The sequence below is a fragment of the Emys orbicularis genome, chromosome 7 (assembly GCF_028017835.1).
Source record: "Emys orbicularis isolate rEmyOrb1 chromosome 7, rEmyOrb1.hap1, whole genome shotgun sequence".
NCBI classification, from domain to species: Eukaryota; Metazoa; Chordata; order Testudines; family Emydidae; genus Emys; species Emys orbicularis.
In genome coordinates, this window is record NC_088689.1 from 96207470 (window position 1) to 96225089 (window position 17620).

General features: G+C 40.3%; 1 protein-coding gene across 2 annotated transcripts in view; it reads right to left on the reverse strand.

The window, feature by feature from the left end:
- Positions 1-1648: 1648 nt before the first annotated feature.
- The window catches only part of WNT7A (Wnt family member 7A), an 86835-nt gene continuing 70863 nt past the window's right edge, over positions 1649-17620 (reverse strand). For both annotated transcript variants that reach the window (XM_065407347.1, XM_065407348.1), the window contains exon 4: positions 1649-2128. In XM_065407347.1, coding sequence (XP_065263419.1) covers positions 1649-2128 — 480 coding nt within the window. The remainder of the gene's footprint in view (positions 2129-17620) is intronic.

Below are 17620 nucleotides of genomic sequence, written 5' to 3' on the forward strand. Positions count from 1 at the left end.
TACAGTCATAGTCTACAGTCTTCCACTGATAAAATCAAATTTGACAGTAACACAATATAGAGGTTTAACTGACAGCACACACAGCACATTTGCTAGTCATAACACCACAGTTTAATGACTGACGCATGTGGGAAGCTAATTCAGATTTTTTTTCTGAATGGGATAAATGAGCATCCAGTTAATACCAATCATGAATTCAAGCCATGTGACAAAATTGATGCTACATACCCTGTTCTTGTTTTGCATATTCTGCAAATTGAACTGCAGGAAGAGAGCCAGTTTGTACACACATCCGGAGAGAAAGTTCATTCTGCATTTTGACACATCTACCAATTGCAGCTAAATGTATCCTGCTTGCTGCTCTTGTGTCCACAAACTAATCAGCCTTTATCTGTTAAATAGCCTAAGAATTACAAATAGTATGCCTGTTTTGAGGGAAAAGTACAGGTTATAGAATTATACAAGCAGACATAGTATAAATAAAATATTCATATAAAAATAGTCTCTTACAAAATATACTCTTATCCTATGGTTCATTTTCCAAAAGGTGGAAGTTTGTCTGGAGTTTCATATTTATTTTTGATGTATTCCAAACTGGATTTTCATAACGCTCCTCTTTAATTGGAAAAAAAAAGTGTATTGTAAAGAGATTATACTCACTACCAGTTTGATTTTTCCAGACAACTAGCAGCAAACAGAAAAAAATTATAAAAGATGCCTGCTTTTGTACTTAAACATCTAGTACTGCAGAAAATATCCTGCAAATCCAACTAGTAGAAATATCCGAGTAAAGAATAATATATACAGCTTCAGTTTTTTCCTTGCCGTATCTACAAAATAATTATTCCACAAAGAAAGCAAGCTATCTACTTTAATTGCAGAATAGTTCCAAAAATGTTGTAGAGTTCTTTTTTATTTAAATAAATTAATATTAGTTTTATCTGAATAAATTGTTAAATATTGCTATTATTATGCCCAGATGTCCCAAATCCCTGTGCTAAAATCTGCAGCACAAAAAAATAAAGGCAGATAAACCAGTGTCTATGGAAAACTTCAACAGTTCTACTTGCTGTAGCAAATTGTGTGAAATGGAAAGACAGGCAAGACCAGCAGAAGCTTTTCACAAGTGTAGAAACCTAAATCTGCATAATCCACACTTAAGTAGAAATTCACACTGGAGCATTGTCACCCCATCCTGTGCAAAGACCATGTTAAAGTTTTGTTTTGTTTCCCCCACCCAACCCATCCCTTATGCACAGTAGCGTGTGTATTTAACCATCTTTTTCCAAACCAAAAGAGTTAGTTGCCAAGCTCTCAGATTTTTTTCACTTGACTGGGTGTTCTTTTCATAAGGCAGTCATTGCATTAAGCTTTGGAGGTGCAGATTAGCTTAGATGATTTTTTTCCTCTGTTTTATGTGTCAAGTGGCTTGGTTTTTTGTTTTGTTTTGTTTTTTTGGATAATGTATACAAGTCTTTAATGTGTATCCACATAAGTACTGAAACATGAGAGGAAAAGACAGATCCGTTCATTAGCTTTTCTTTTGGAAGAAAGCAGGTCTTTGCTACAGTCTTGAGTAGTTGTGTTGAGCTCATGTGCAAATGTATTCATTCCTAGGGATCTAGAGTCACCTTCCCCAGCCACATTTTCATTTACAGGTGTACACTTCTGTTCTTTCACTGCACGTATTACACTTTACGTAGCAGCACCAATGAAATTTACAGTTGCACTGCCACACTCGTGAGTACTGGTGTGTATTGTAACCTCGACCACAACACATCAGATCACAGCCATTGGTCTGCTGGGCTGTTTTGTTGCACATTCTGCCCTGTGTTCCCACACTGCCAGTGACAGGGTCTTCTTCACAGTAATTTGGAGATTTTTCTATGTACACTAAATCTGTATCCATGGGTTTGCGGTAGGACAGTGGCTTCTTTATTTTAAGGAAGGTTGGACGCTTGTTGCGACTTGCCCTCACCGGTTCAACCTGAACAGCTTCATTGTATTTGTCCTTAAGGATGTAGCCCAGCTCCCGGAATTTAGGAAGGGTTGTCCAGCATGTCTTAGTAGTACAAGATCCTGAAACTCCATGGCACTTGCACTCTAATTTCATGTTTTCTTCAAGAATCTAGATTTGAAAGAACACAGAATGTGTTAAAACAATAAGACTCCATCAAAGAGACATTCATCTGATGTAATGAAACTATTGTTCTCAAATCTGCTCTTTATAATAATAGCTACTAAACCCAGGTCAAAATTCATGCCCGCCCAGGCTGCAGATCTCACTTGCTGGCTATGTAATTGTCACAGGCATCAAACTCCTATTGATGTCAATTGAGTTCTGTCTCCAGAACATGCACAACTGATTCCCTCCCTACTCCATGTTGATTAGAGAGGAGAACTTTATCCAATTTCAAACAAAAGCAAAAATGGTGTCTTTACCAACCAACTGTGGTCTTCACATTGCTTACTATGTGTTTATACTGTGCCCAGCATGATGTGTCTATATTGCAATTTTGGCATATGCCAAGAAGATGGGGAGTTGCAGAGAAACACAAATAACGCACCTCAAGTATGGTATTTTCACATGAAATCTCATATGTACCACATTCTGAAAATGCAATGATTTTTGCTACAAATGTATTATGCAAGCCAAACTGGGAAAATAAATTCCATTTCAGTACTTAGACCTGAAAATGGCATGAAAAAAGCTAGTGAAAAACGTTGCGGGAAAACTTTCACCAGTTTCGCCTCATGGTAATGTATAGATAGACATACACACACAAATGCTGCAAATTAATGTTACATCTAAGAAAATCTATACATTACTTTCCTATGTAGTAGTTTTATTATGTGCCATGTACTCAAGTCTAGTCTCCATGTGGAGAAGAAGACAAGACCCCTTAGTCTGTAAAATTCTCAGCCTTCATTGTAGTACAACTGTAGATTTCTCTTCTGATGTAAAGCAGGGATAAGGATGAGAACGTAGAATTCTTTAACATTTTAATTTGTCGTCATCAATTATCTTTGAATTTTTTCTGTTATCTCTTTTGGTAGCTTAATGCTTCTCTAAGGCACCACCACTAAAGCAGTGCTTGTTCTACCTGGTCTGTGTCTCTTCCCTCTGCTCCCCTCCCACCTCTTCTCTCTTTTTTCTTTCTTTTTTTCTGTAAATGTCTCTTTTCTACATCTTGTCATCTTCCTTTTTCTTTCAGGGGCAGGAAGCCCCATAGATTCCTTATCCCACTGTTGCCTCCTTTCAACCCCCAAATCTCTTGTTGTCTTACTCCTGTACTGTTCTGCTGCTGCTACTGGTTTCCAACTGCTGTCAGAAGACAAACTGACTCATTTAGTGCTAGCTGTATGAGCCCTGTAGTTGAGTTTGCATACCACCTGCATTGAGTTAATGTCAAGAAATACATGAATTTCATGTACTTCATTTTGCGCTGGTATGCCAGATTATGAATTGTGAGACAGCAAAATAATGCTACAGGCTAGATTCGCCTGTGCCTTAAGGCAATGTCTCCAGTTGTGGAGGCTCTAGCCACAGAGCAATTGTCAAGGGTGCAAGAGGCCTAAAACCTGTCTCAAGGACTTGCAGCTGGCCAGCACAACCCCAAAAGTGGGCAGCCTGCCAGGAATGGACATGGCCAGGGTGACCTGGAAACTTGGAGCATCCCTTCAGCTGCCTTTGGCCAATGTATCTCCTGTGGATTCCCAAAATCAGTATAAAGCTCCCTGCCCCTGTGAAACCCCCGCGGAAGGGTGACAGTGCAAATACTGTCTATTTTCTTAGGGGCACAGTGGCCAGGTTGTCATAGGAAGATGCAGACTGCATTAATGGGGACAAAACCCAACTCTACATGTTCAAAGAAATGGAGTGCTATGTACTTAGGACAGTCTTAAATCACAACACAAATGGTGGGCTTCTTAAATTGTGTGCTGCTTAATCCCAACCACAGAATTTTAGTTGATATCTGGTGCTGACCAGACCAATTCTTGTGCAAGTTGGGGTTACTGAAGATGAAAACAATCAAGCTACTTTAAGCATTGCAAGTATAGGTGTTACACTTATTGCTCTTATATACTGTAGCTTTATAGGCCGTATAGTAACTGCTATTGTTTAGCCTTTTGAGGAAAGTTGGAATAGTATTGTGTGTCTGCTACAAAAAAAATAATGTTACTAGGCTTTTCTGTTTTTGTTTGAATTTTCCCAGCAATGAAAAGTTGGAGTTCAAAAAACATAGATATGGCCTGATCTCGCTTTTGTTCCATGTGTTGAACTGTCATGGAAGTCATTGAGGGTGGATTGATGCCAGGATTGGTAAAGTATCTAGAGAGTATAATTCTGAACAGACTATAGCAATAATTTTAGGGTACAATAGAGCACATTTTGGGGAATTATGGGAGAGTTTGCATCCAGATCCAAATTTAATGATTAGCAGTGATCTATCTAATGGATGGACCAAAATCCAGTTCTGGAAAAGTTTAAATTCAGATCTGCAGCTGAACAACTTTGCAACTCTGCTTAAATTTAGGTGTACATTATGGATTATTTTGGTTATTTTGAGATACTTCCTCACTCATTCAGTTACTGCATTCAGTTATTGCTCAGTCATTCATAATGGTAGTACACCAAGGAGAGAGATGGGGAGACAAAAAAAAAAAAAAAAAAGGAGCCATAGCTCAGCAACCTGACAATAATATAGATTCTTTAAGCCTTATTTGTAATGTATCCATCTTTTGAGATGGTCTGTGATACATTTCTCATATTAATAACTTATCTTGTTCAAGAAGCTGGTTTTGCAACCTCGTGCAAATGTTCAGAGTGGCAAGAAAAATAATAAAGCCTAACAACCTTGTACTAACTCTCACATGAATCTTCCATCAGAATAGTACAAATTGTCTTGAAATGGATGTTTTATTGTCAGTCTACTCATGAGGTTTTTTCCCCCCTAAATGTAGTTTACATTTTAGATAGCCTCAGTTCCCTTTCAGTGTATTTCATTAACATCCCGTTTACAGACAGTGATCACTGAGGGAATAAACAGTTCGGTTGGAAAGAGCTGAGTAAGCTGATGCAATGGATCAACGATTGAAAGGATCCATGCCATGTGTTGAGCTTGCTGTTCTGTGTGATGTATCTTGATGCCAGCTGGAAATAGCTTAGGAAGTTTTCTGGTCTCAGTTAGGACTGGGTGCAAGCAGTTGGGATAAAAAGACCTGACTTCATTTGAACATGATACTTTTGAATAATAGTAAATGAATCCAAACGTTATGGGTTCTTTTTAGAAGAACAAAATAACATTTTTTGTGTTGTGCCATACCTGATGGTGCCCTTTTAGTTGTTTTTAATGTAAGTTTAGACTGAACAGCTAACTCTTTTTGTGATTTTATGCATCATCTAGGTGGGGCAAGTTTAGAGTCACTGTGCCAAATTCACCCCACATATCTTCAACCCACAAGCCCACTTATAGCTTATTCTCCTCTATCTCTTTCTTCCTGCTGCTGCTTCCAATCCACTACTAAGCAAGTTTGGCAAGAGACAAATCAAAAACATAACTCTGCATACAGTCTATCCTCTACCTGAAGCAAAGCAAAACTGCAATATGGTGGTTTGTTACACTGTAGTATTGTGATGTCAGATGCTTGGGTTATTTGTTCTGCATTAAAAGGTACATACATTGGCACCTTAATGCTTCCAGGTTACCTCACTATCCCACCAGTAATTCAGTTGTCTTCATAAATGCAAGGAAGGACCTGGGTGATATGTGGCTACCTACAGCAGTTGGTGAGGGGGTGTGGAGCTATTCTCTTTGAGCCTGGGCATCACACTGCATGTCTGCTGCTCAAAGGAAGCAGCTTACCCTTAAAAGCCCATCATTCTCCATTACAAAAAAATTAAACATAAAAATGCCAAGTTGCCATATTTCAGGAAAGTCAGGTTCTGTTTGTTTGAAGATTTAGTTAGTGGCTCATATTTTTCACATTAGACTAGGAACTAAGATACCATAGTTTGATTTGCTTTAAAATACTGGGGTCTGGGGAGTGCATAATTGTAAACCTATGTCCTTTGTTTCGTCACCAATTTACCATACCCAACATTATCAGCCACAGAAGGCACATCTGTTGTGTACCAGTGAATGCTCGGGACTGTGATAATTGCTGACAAAGGGAGTGTTTTTAGTTTTGCCCACTTTTTTTTCAAGTTCCAAAGTAAACTGTCAGTATTTGTTGATCTTTTCACCCCCCCTTATCCTCTGGGAAATAGTTTACAGTAAAAGGGTGTGGAAAGGAAAACCTGCATTAGTATTCTGTGGTGATATTACCAGCAGCTATCCCATCTTTGGGCACTTCCATGAGGAGTTTAAACAATGGACAAAAAAGAAAAAAGTAGGAGGGAAATATACAGGATGAGAACTAATTTCATGTCTAACTTTTCTATAATATGTTGTCAGATCAGAGCTTGTAGTATTTCTGTTACCAAAGTTAGTCAGAATTCCATACTTTCATTTTTTAAAATAGTTTTTTTTCACAGTTTCACTTGCTAATCCATTGATACACTGTTCTGGGATGGTTTTACTGGGTGAATATAGCCTACCTTTTAATGCAATGGACAATGCAAGGTCCTGAGTTTGGTGTGACACCAATGCACTGAGAATGCTTTACTTTGTCAGCACAAACGAGGACACAGGACCTTGGTGGCAAAAAGTGAGTAGGGCAGGCCATAGGATTCATGAAGTCATTACACCTCCTGAGCAGCCTTCACCAACAGGATTTCTGCAGAGTATCCTGCTCTGGGGATTCCTAAATGTAACCCCTGGGCTGGAGGGGACCTCTCTACCAGCAGAGATGAATCTGGCCCCATTCTATATATGCAATATGGATCCTCAATGTTGAAGGAATGTATGTAGCCACTGCAGACAAAGCATACTCTGATCCCTGCCATAACAGGGGTATAATCTTTTGTAACTTTGGCTGATGTCATGTGATGGACCAGGAAATATACCAGTCTCCTACAAGTATTCCTATCTGTACCTTTATTACATAGCATTCAGAAAAATAATCAATCATTGGAAAAATGAAGCCACCCTCTATCTGGAAGAGAGGATGGCAGAAAAGTGGAGGAGGTGGTTGCAACACTTACCTGCTGTACTGTAAGCAAGTAGTATTAGAGAAGTTGGAGAGAATGAAATCCTTCCCTCACCCTCGGGTTGCCAACTTTCTACTCGCACAAAACCGAACACCCTTGCCCTGCCCCCTGCCCTGCCCCTTCTCTGCGGCCCCAACCCTGCTCACTCCACCCCACCCCCCATCGCTCGCTCTCCCCACCCTCACTCACTCACTTATTTTCAGCGGGTAGGCTCAGGGGATTGGGGTGCGGGAGGGGGTGAGGGCTGCAGGTAGGGGTGCAGACTCTGGGGTGGGGCTGGGGATGAGGGGTTTGGGGTGTAGGAGGGGGCTCTGGGCTGGGGCAGGAGGTTGGGGTGCGGGGTGTGTGAGGGCTACATCTGGGGGTGCAGACTCTGGGGTGGGGCTGGGGATGAGGGGTTTGGGGTATAGGAGGGGGCTCTGGGCTGGGGCAGGGCTTTGGGGTGCAGGGGGTGTGAGGGCTACAGCTGAGGGTGCAGACTCTGGGGTGGGGCTGGGGATGAGGGGTTTGGGGTGTAGGATGGTGTTCCAGGCTGAGACTGAGGGGTGTGGAGGGCATGTGGGAAAGACACATTTTCTTTACAAGAAACCACATGCCAGATGAGATTGTTGACCTTTGTAGATATGTCTACACTTCAGCTAGGGTTGTAATTCCCAGTTTGAGGAGACATACCTGCACTAGCTCTGCTCAAGAACGTGCTAAAAATAGAGTATAACCATGGTGGCTTGAGTCATGGGAGGGGCTAGGCCTCCCTTCCCCCATGTATGTGCCTAGCATCGCAGGTGGGTATCTATTCAGGGTGGCTAGCTCCTCCTGCTGCTCAAGCCACCACAGCTTTTACCCTGCTAGCTCAATAAGAGTGGATATGTCTCCTCGAATTGGGAATCACTTCCCAGCTCCAAGCGTAGACATACCCTGTGTTATAGACTGATGTCATAAAGCTAGGTCATATGAATTTGATCAGTTACCAGATGAACTAATTAAAGATCAAATTATTTGTGCTAAAACTGGTAACCTGGGCAAAGCCAGGTTATTACAAGAAATAGACCTGACTTTGAAAAGAGCAGTGGAGATCTGCAGAGCTAGTGAAAACTGTACTTCACGAATAAAAGTTAACAAGCAGTGAAAGTACTGAAATGTATCTAATTAAAAATGACTACCACTGCCTAAAGATCAAGGCAAACAAATAGCAGAGACCAGATTTGTTTACTATAAATGTGGAGGCAATCACAAGATGATGCAAAGGGGTCAAACATAAGGAGTGTGTTGTCATCCATGAAATAAGAGCAATCATTTCCATAGAACCATAGAAATGTAGGGGCTGGAAGGGACCTTGAGAGGCCATCTAGTCCATCCCCTCATGATGAGGCAGGACCAAGTATACCTAGACCATCCCTGACAGGTGTTTTGTCTAAGCTGTTCTTTAAAAACTCCAATGTTAGGCATTCCACAACTTCCCTAGGTAACTTGTTCCATTGCTTAACTATTCTTCCAGTTAGAAAGGTTTTCCTCATATCTAACCTAAATCTCCCTTGTTGCAGATTAAGCTGATTACTATCTGTCCTATGCTTGGTGAACAATTGATCACCATCCTCTTTATAACAGCCTTTTATATATTTGAAGACAGTTACCAGGTTCCCCCTCATTCTTCTAATCTCTTTAGATTAAAAATGCTAAAATCTTTCAACCCTTCCTCATAGGTCAGATTTTCCAAACCTCTTATCATTTTTGTTGCTCTCCTCTGGACTTTCTAATGTGTTCACATCTTTCTTAAAGTGTGGTGCCCAAAACTGGACACAATACTCCACCTGAGGCCTCACTAGGGGTATGTAGAGAGAAACAATTACCTCTTGTGTTTTGTATATGATACTCCTGTTAATATGTCCCAAATGTCTTTTTTCGCAACTGCATCACATTGTTGGCTCATATTCAATTTGCAGAAGTGTGATGCTTTATTAGCAAGATAGATTCACAAACATACACTTTGAGGATAAAATGATAAGGCAGAAACAGTTCTTTGAGTCTCTAAATACGTTTACAAATCAAGTTTCTACAACAGGTTTGGTTTGTGACATTGGATTAGATACTGGAGCAGGGTGCACTGTAACTCCAGAATGCATTCACACAAAAAGATTAGTGACCACCCAATGTTAAAACTAAGCTTGGTTTGCGTAGCTGGTATAAAATGAGAATGCCTACATAAGAACAGGTTTCACTCAGAGTTTAGAATAATGGAAGGGAAAGACAAGTGTATTTGAGTTGAAGAGTAGAGTGCACATGCCTGTGATCAAACAGGGGTATAACTTACCTGAACAGGAGGCAAAACAATACAGTGTGGGTTGATTACAGATAAAATAATTACATTGATATAAATATATGGTACACATATTTTTGGTGGCACAACTGATAAAGTCCTATTAGTAATGGGAGAGAGAGTTAAATCTGAACTTAGCCAGATGGTAAAATAAGATCATGTCTCTGCTTCAAAATGCAAGAGTTGTTTAAGTTTGGGATGTATGCCAAGAGTTTTGGCAGGTCCAATTTCATACTGAAAGTATAAAACTGTATACCTTCAGCTCTCCCTGTGGTAGATATGTTTGAGCAACTTCCCTTTGGGATTGCCTTGAACAGGAAGTGTATCAAAGTATCGTGCTCTAGACCTTCGAGGATCTGGAAGTAATACCTGAGGATCTGTTGATTTGGGGTAAAAACAATGGCAATGCCGTGAGAGAGTACACTATGTTTGACAATTAGGTTTGGAGGAGTTTGACCATAACCAAGAAAAGTAGAGGCATTTGTTCAAATTGGACCAGAGAGAGAGAGGAAGAATGACACCTGGGAGAGGTGGGAGACCAAGGTCCAGTCTCCCTGCTCCAATGACTCTTTATTTAACCAAAGTGGAGCAGCTTCAACAGGAAGGACTGAGGGAGCTGAATATCCCATAGCTCAGTAGTTAGAGCACTCTCCTGAGGGGTGTAGGAGATCCCTGTTCAAACCTTTTCTCCCCATCTGCCTGAGGGAGGAATTGAACCTAATCTCCCACATCCCAAGTGAATGCTCTAACCATTGGGCTAAAAGTTATAAGGTGGACACCACTGCCTGCTCCTCCAGACAGAATTTGAATGGGACCTGATCCACTGGGTGGCCTCTGAGCATGCCTACTGGATTAGGCACCACAGGTGAGATAGGCACTCCTGCAACTATCTTTTCCCAGTTTGTGGATTGCACTGGGATTTAGGCATGAGATGGGCATCTGGAAGCCTAGGGTGAGGCAGCAGTGAACATGCCCGGAGACAGAAACTTAGTCACCTAGTGAACTTTGACCCTGAAAATTTAGGCACTGAGTGAGTTGGGGGGTGTCTACAGGATTAGCAGGCAACCAAGTGGCAATTTTGTGGATCGCAGTGGCACCTACCACTGGGATTTAGGTGTCCAAGTGCTTTTGTGGATCTGAACCATAGAGATTAAACTGTTGCATATTCTGTATGAAGGACATCCTGTTTATAGTACTACACAGCATGATGTCAGAAATGCTAAGCTTTGTATACAAGACCCCTCTATCCATTGAGAAGTGTATGAAGAGAGCCTGAGATGTCCATTTCTGGCCAGGCATGAAATGCTGCTATCAAAGATAAGTGTGAAATCTGCATGAAACATCTTGGAAGAGCACTGAAACTACATGATTACCTTTTCTCCACGGTTAGCAAAGATCTAGTTGAATTAACCAGGAAAGATTATCTCTGATCAGTGGACTACTACTAAATCTCTCTTTTCTAAAAGGGAGCTGTTGCAAAACAGTGTGTAGTAATTAGTAACACATTTTAAATTGAAATTCCATGGTAAACTGGGGGGAAAGGACATCAGCATCTAACAATCTTCTTGAGCTAAAGGCCATTACCCCTGACGTAGTTGGAAAAGAACTAATATGGCAGCAGACGTGTACAGAAGAAATATTACAACAAGAATTCTGAACAGTCAACCGCATTGATTGCAGGTGAATATTCCGTTTCAAATAGAAAATGGCTGGCAAACTGCTAACCATCTACGCCAAGGTCATGTGGCATCATTACTCCCACCACCACCCCTGGGAGCCAAACTTACCCTAGGAACAGAAGACAGCTAAACAAGCAGGACCTTTGTTCACTTGTACTTGAGGACGCCCAGAATACTACTGATAGAAGAAACATATGCTTGGTAGTGACCATGCAAGAGGTGCTTTCTAAGGTGCAGAATTTTCTACTTTGGGACATAACACAAGAATTGCACCCAATAAATAATCCTACCTTGATAATAAATGGTCTGTTTCTGAAGGGCAAATAGATTTCTTCCTGATTCTAGCTGATGACCTCCATATGAGCCTAAACGTGAAGATTGGTATCCCTTGTAACTTTTTCATGGCTAATGCAGTCATATGATGGCTTTGATTCTTGGCCTTCATGCTGAGTTCCAGCGTTTTCTTATACATAGTTGACTAGGGTTTAAAAAAAACAAAACCCTAATCTTACATTTGTTACCCTTGGATATCAGCCATCCCTTTGCTTTTGATTATGGAAAAGTCACCATTCCATAATAACTGTTTTCCAAACATGCTTTGTATTTGCATGAGATAAACAAGTAAAGAAATTAAAATCATTGCACAGTCACGCTACCCCATGTCGCTATCAGCCCAGGAAAATTGAGTAGGATTCAAATGTTAGTCTGTTTCCCCCTGAGGTCGATGTCATTGGGGAAGAAGAGCCTTTGTATATTTTATTGATCAGCACTGTATAGAAAAAAAGAAAGAGAAAAATACCCAGTAGGACACAGAAGAATTCTGAAGAGCAAAGTTGAGAGGAATGTAGTGAAACAGTTTTTTTTAGACTATCCTATGTCTGATTTCCTTGTGATGATGATAAATACCACATTGGACTACTATGCTCTAAATCAGAGGTTCTCGACCTTTTTCTTTCTGAGCTCCCCCCCACCCTCCACCCCCCAAACATGCTATAAAAACTCCACAGCCCACCTGTGCCACAATAACTGGATTTCTGCATATCAAAACCAGGGTGGCATTAGGGGGTAGCAAGCAGGGCAATTGCCTGGGGCCCCATGCCACAGGGACCTCCACGAAGCTACATTGCTCAGGCTTCAGCTTCAGCCCCAGGTAGCGGGGCTCAGGGACCTGGGTTTCGGCTTTCTGCCCTGGGCCCCAGCAAGTCTAATGCTGGCCCTGCTTGGAGGCCCCCTGAAACTTGCTCAAGGCCCCTTAGGGGGCCCCGGACCCCTGGTTGAAAACCACTGCTCTTGGGGTTTTTTTCACCTCTGTTGATACCAAAGAAACAAACAGAGGAAGAAAATACACTTTATAGGACCCATTAATGTGAGTTATTGTTTTAAATAATAGTTTTGAAAAGAGAATAGAACTCTGCAGAAACAATATAACTTTTGAAGAATATGGACAGTAAGTGACACAGATTCTCCCATTCTTCTTAAATACGTGCATGGAATGCCCTCCCTGACTTAATCCACAGGACATGACCCTCTCCTTCAAATCATAGGAACTGTCATACATGATCAGATCAGAGATCTATCTAGTCCAATGTCCTGTCAGTGACCACAGCTAGCACCAGTGGCTTCAGAGGAAAAAACCCTGCATTAGCCAGTTGGGGGATAACCCTTCCCCCCCCAAGGTATGATTCCTTCTAGCCCTGAAAAGTGATTATAAAAAATAGGATTCCATGTATATGTCTCAACGATTCTGCTCAGTCCTTGATTTTTTTCCCCCTGACAACCCTGCAAACATAATTTTTGGACCCCAAGGTCAAACTAGATTCCTAAGTTCTCAGGTGTCTTCACCAAGATGCGCCCTGCCATATTATGCCCACAGTTACTTCTATCTCAGCAACCCCTGTAGTTGATAACTGAGTAAATCTGATATAGAATCCAAGGCACAATAAACATAAACAATAAACATAAACTCCATATTTGAGTCCCTTTTCAGAGTAGAACCATATATTAAGATTCTTACTTCCCCTTCCCTTCTTTCTCCCAGTTCTATCATGTTTGATAACACAGTGGTCTCCTGGATAGCTTCCTTTTAGATATCATATGAACAGACCTCAGCTGCCGCCCACTGTCCACCAAAATGTAGATTGAAACTAACTAACAAATTCAGCTTGTTTGGGACCTTTGAAATGAATTATTTTAGTCACCTGGCTCAAGGTTGGATTTCAAGCATACTCCGAAGGTGAATGGTCAGTGACTAAGCTTGCAATCTAAAGGCAAACATTTTAAATCACCCTTTCTTCTGTCAGTTGGCACTGGACTCATAACAAAAGTATTTCATGATTATGCATTCAAGCCTTTTTACCAGTACGACTACATGAGTTCCTGTATCAGGAAATGCATTGCAAATTACTTATCCCCATTACTTTATTGGCAATCAAGCTTTTAAAATAAAATTGCAAATAAAACATCTCTGCACTTACAAGTAGTTTTAGAAAAGAAAATTTGAATTTTGTTTATATCAAACCAATGGCTACTGTTGTTCTTGGTGAATATCAAAGACCAGCTACCCCCAAGGCTGGCACCAGTTTCATTTAAATATCAGAATCTACAGACTGCAAATGCTAATCCAAATATTTTCACAGAGAAAATGGAATTGTGTTTGAAAACATAACTATCATTGTTGTTGCTAAACTGCAACCATTTGTTTTTAAAAAAATAACCATAGGAAGACCCATTATCACCTAGATTAGGTTAGATCAGTGCAGTGCCAAATAAGTGTCATCACATAGGAAATATAAAAATAGAGAAATAAAAAGGTACTTGGAAAAACAGCTTTTGAAAAAAAAATCTAAATTTTCCATCTTTTTCTTAATTTTAATAGGAAAAAGCAACTATCTGATTATTTATTTCATCTGATTTCTGTGCTGCATTAGGAGGAAACTACCTGTTCTGCCATGGGCTAAAAGTGTTGTCAACAGCAATCACTGGAAGGTAACCAAACCATAGAATGATTCAACACATAGTTACATTTATTATAAAACATAACCAGAAGTATGATGTCCTGGGTGAAATGGGACAATGACACTAGGAAAGTTTTATTTGGGATTGTCGCATGCTCTCATCCAAGCAAAGTTCTGATGCTTTGTGGAGATGATAGATTGCAATATGAGGTTAAATGGCCCTGTTGGCCTAAAGTACTGGCTTCTTCATGAAGTAGCATTGAAACTGATTGGAAAAAGAGCTGGTGTCATGAAATTATAGGTGTTTGGGGTGTGGGGTGAATATTATATTATCTAGTCCATCTCCCTGTTGATATAGGATTGTCCCCTACTATGCATTACCTTCGTCTCCAAAGAGATCATGGATGGCATGTTCATGCCAAAAATGAAGGAAAAGATGATGGATGTAAGGATTGTAGAAAAGAAAAAAGCAGATAAGGTGAACTCCCCTAACCTGGAGGCAACTTTCATTAACTTGCAAGAAGACGACGGTAGTGATTTTCTGGAATTAGACCTGACATCACCATAACAACTTATTACCATTTGATCTATCTTCCTTGCTGCATGTTCACAGATAGATCATCTATAAAATAGCTGACTGGTGTTGTACTCTGCAAGACGTTAGAAAAGCAAAGACACTTTTTTGGTGCACACTTTGACCTAGGAGCTCAGTACTGCAGGCCATGTACAGGCAAAAATCCAGTGGGCCCCAAAAGAGGAATCTTTAGCCTACATTTTGCTTTCAGACTTGCTTCTTCTATTAGTAGTATGTGAAGTTACCATTATAAAGCAGGACAGTTGTGCTTTTTCACTCAAAGTTGCTGAGTGTATAGTACACGTCTCTGTATGTTATTTATGAAGTGCTTTGAGGGTACTTCTGGATAAAATGTGCTCTAATAATATAAACTAATTTACAGTGATGAATTTGAGAATCGAATGAATGAAAGTTCTGTCTTATTCAGGTTTAATTACAACCTTACTCTCCTAGGAATGGAATACTCCTGTGTCATTGACACTTGTCATTGACATTTGTCACTGCAATCTTTGTTTCAGGGAATGATTCATTCCTCATTATTGTGGCAAAGACTGTAATGGAAGCAAGAAATGATACAACTGGAATCCATTCTTGTAGCAGCGAATGTTTACAAAGTGATGTGTTAGATTGTTGACTCATTTCCATTGAACTCCATCTTCCTTGCAACTTTCTCCACTGGGAGTCAAGTACTTTGAGTTAAGAGATGCTGGTGTTCTACATCAAAGAATCATGAGTGACCCAACTAGATCTCTTTAACAAATGCTTAAGCTATCAAGAAAAAGGCTTCCAAACCAAAACAAGTCTCATCAGTTTCCAGACAGCTCATCAGAAAACATCTCTTTTGTGCTATTTTAGTTAAACCCGGTAGTGGCAAGAATATTAGTTACAAAGTAATATCCCCTCTTATTGGTTCCAAACATTTCTAACCAATAAAAAAAACAAGGAGTCCTTGTAGCACCTTAGAGACTAACAAATTTATTTGGGCATAAGCTTTTGTGGGCTAGAACCCACTTCATAAAATGTATGAAGTGAAAAATACAGGAGCAGGTATAAATACATGAAAGGATGGGGGGTGCTTTACCAAGTGTTAGGTCAGTCTAGCGAGATAAATCAATTAACAGCAGGATACCAAGGGAGGACAAATAACTTTTGATGTGGTAAGAGAGTGGCCCATTACAGACAGTTGACAAGAAGGTGTGAGTAACAGTAGGGAGAAATTAGAATTGGGGAAATTAAGTTTAGGTTTTGTAACGACCCGACCACTCCCAGTCTTTATTCAGGCGTAATCTGCTGGTATCCAGGATCTACAACCTATCCTGAAGGACAATCCCTCACTCTCACAGACCTTGGGAGACAGGCCAGTCCTCGATTACAGACAGCCCTCCAACCTGAAGCAAATACTCACCAGCAACTACACACCACACAACAAAAACACCAACCCAGGAGCCAAACCCTGCTACAAACCCCGGTGCCAACTCTGTCAACATATCTTTTCAAGGGACACCATCATAGGACCTAACCACATCAGCCACGCCATCCGGGGCTTGTTCATTTGCACATCTACCAATGTGATATATGCCATCATGTGCCAGCAATGCCCCTCTGCCATGTACATTGGCCAAACCGGACAGTCTCTAGGCAAAAGAATAAATGGACACAAATCTGACATCAGGAATCATAACATTCAAAAACCAGTAGTTCAAAAACACTCAATAACAGACCTCAAAGTGGCAATTCTTCAACAAAAAAACTTCAAAAACAGACTCCAACGTGAAGCGGCAGAACTGGAATTAATTTGCAAACTGGATACCATCAGATTAGGCCTGAATAAAGACTGGGAGTGGGGGGGAATAAAGACTGAATCCGGAAAAGGCACAGTATTTGTTCACATTTCATTCACAGATATAGTGTTTTTAAGCTTCGGAGTCTAATAACATTTTATACTTCACAGTAAATTACTGATGTATTTATCTCTTAACATTACTTTTACAGTCAGAAGATATGTCCCTGAGCCAATTACTTTTTAAATGACACTTTTATTCCATTTTCTCCTACCCTGCAGTCTCCAAGAGTATTCTTTAGGAAAGAATACCCAGTCTTTACCACTTCAAAATTATTTTTCCTCCCTTGGTATCCTGCTGTTAATTGATTTATCTCGTTGGTAAAGCAACCCCCATCCTTTCATGTATTTATACCTGCTCCTGTATTTTTCACTTCATACATCTGATGAAGTGGGTTCTAGCCCACGGAAGCTTATGCCCAGAAAAATTTGTTAGTCTCTAAGGTGCCACAAGGACTCCTCGGTTTTTTTGCTGTTACAGACTAACATGGCTACCACTGAAACCTGTTACCATTTCTAACCAATATAACTCATACAGGCTTATGTAACTATGTGCATGCATTGAGATAATTAACCCTCCAGTTACTGGATAAATAAAACAGTGCAAAGCATATATATCCCAAAAATGAAGTTAGTGTATTTTTTCTCATTATAATTCAAACTTTTCAGGTGATTTCACGCTACTTCTATCCAAATCTCTCAGTTAGGAAGCACTGTCTCTAACAGTGTCTTGATAAAGGCAAAACCGACAGACTGTCAAGCCTCTGCCTTGAACATAAAGGGAAATAAATCCTCTGAATCCGGAAAAGGCACAGTATTTGTTCACATTTCATTCACAGATATAGTGTTTTTAAGCTTCGGAGTCTAATAACATTTTATACTTCACAGTAAATTACTGATGTATTTATCTCTTAACATTACTTTTACAGTCAGAAGATATGTCCCTGAGCCAATTACTTTTTAAATGACACTTTTATTCCATTTTCTCCTACCCTGCAGTCTCCAAGAGTATTCTTTAGGAAAGAATACCCAGTCAGGCTTAAGTCTTGTTGGTTTACTGATCTTTACAAAGTTGACATGAATTCTGTGTCATGGGTTCAAAGCAT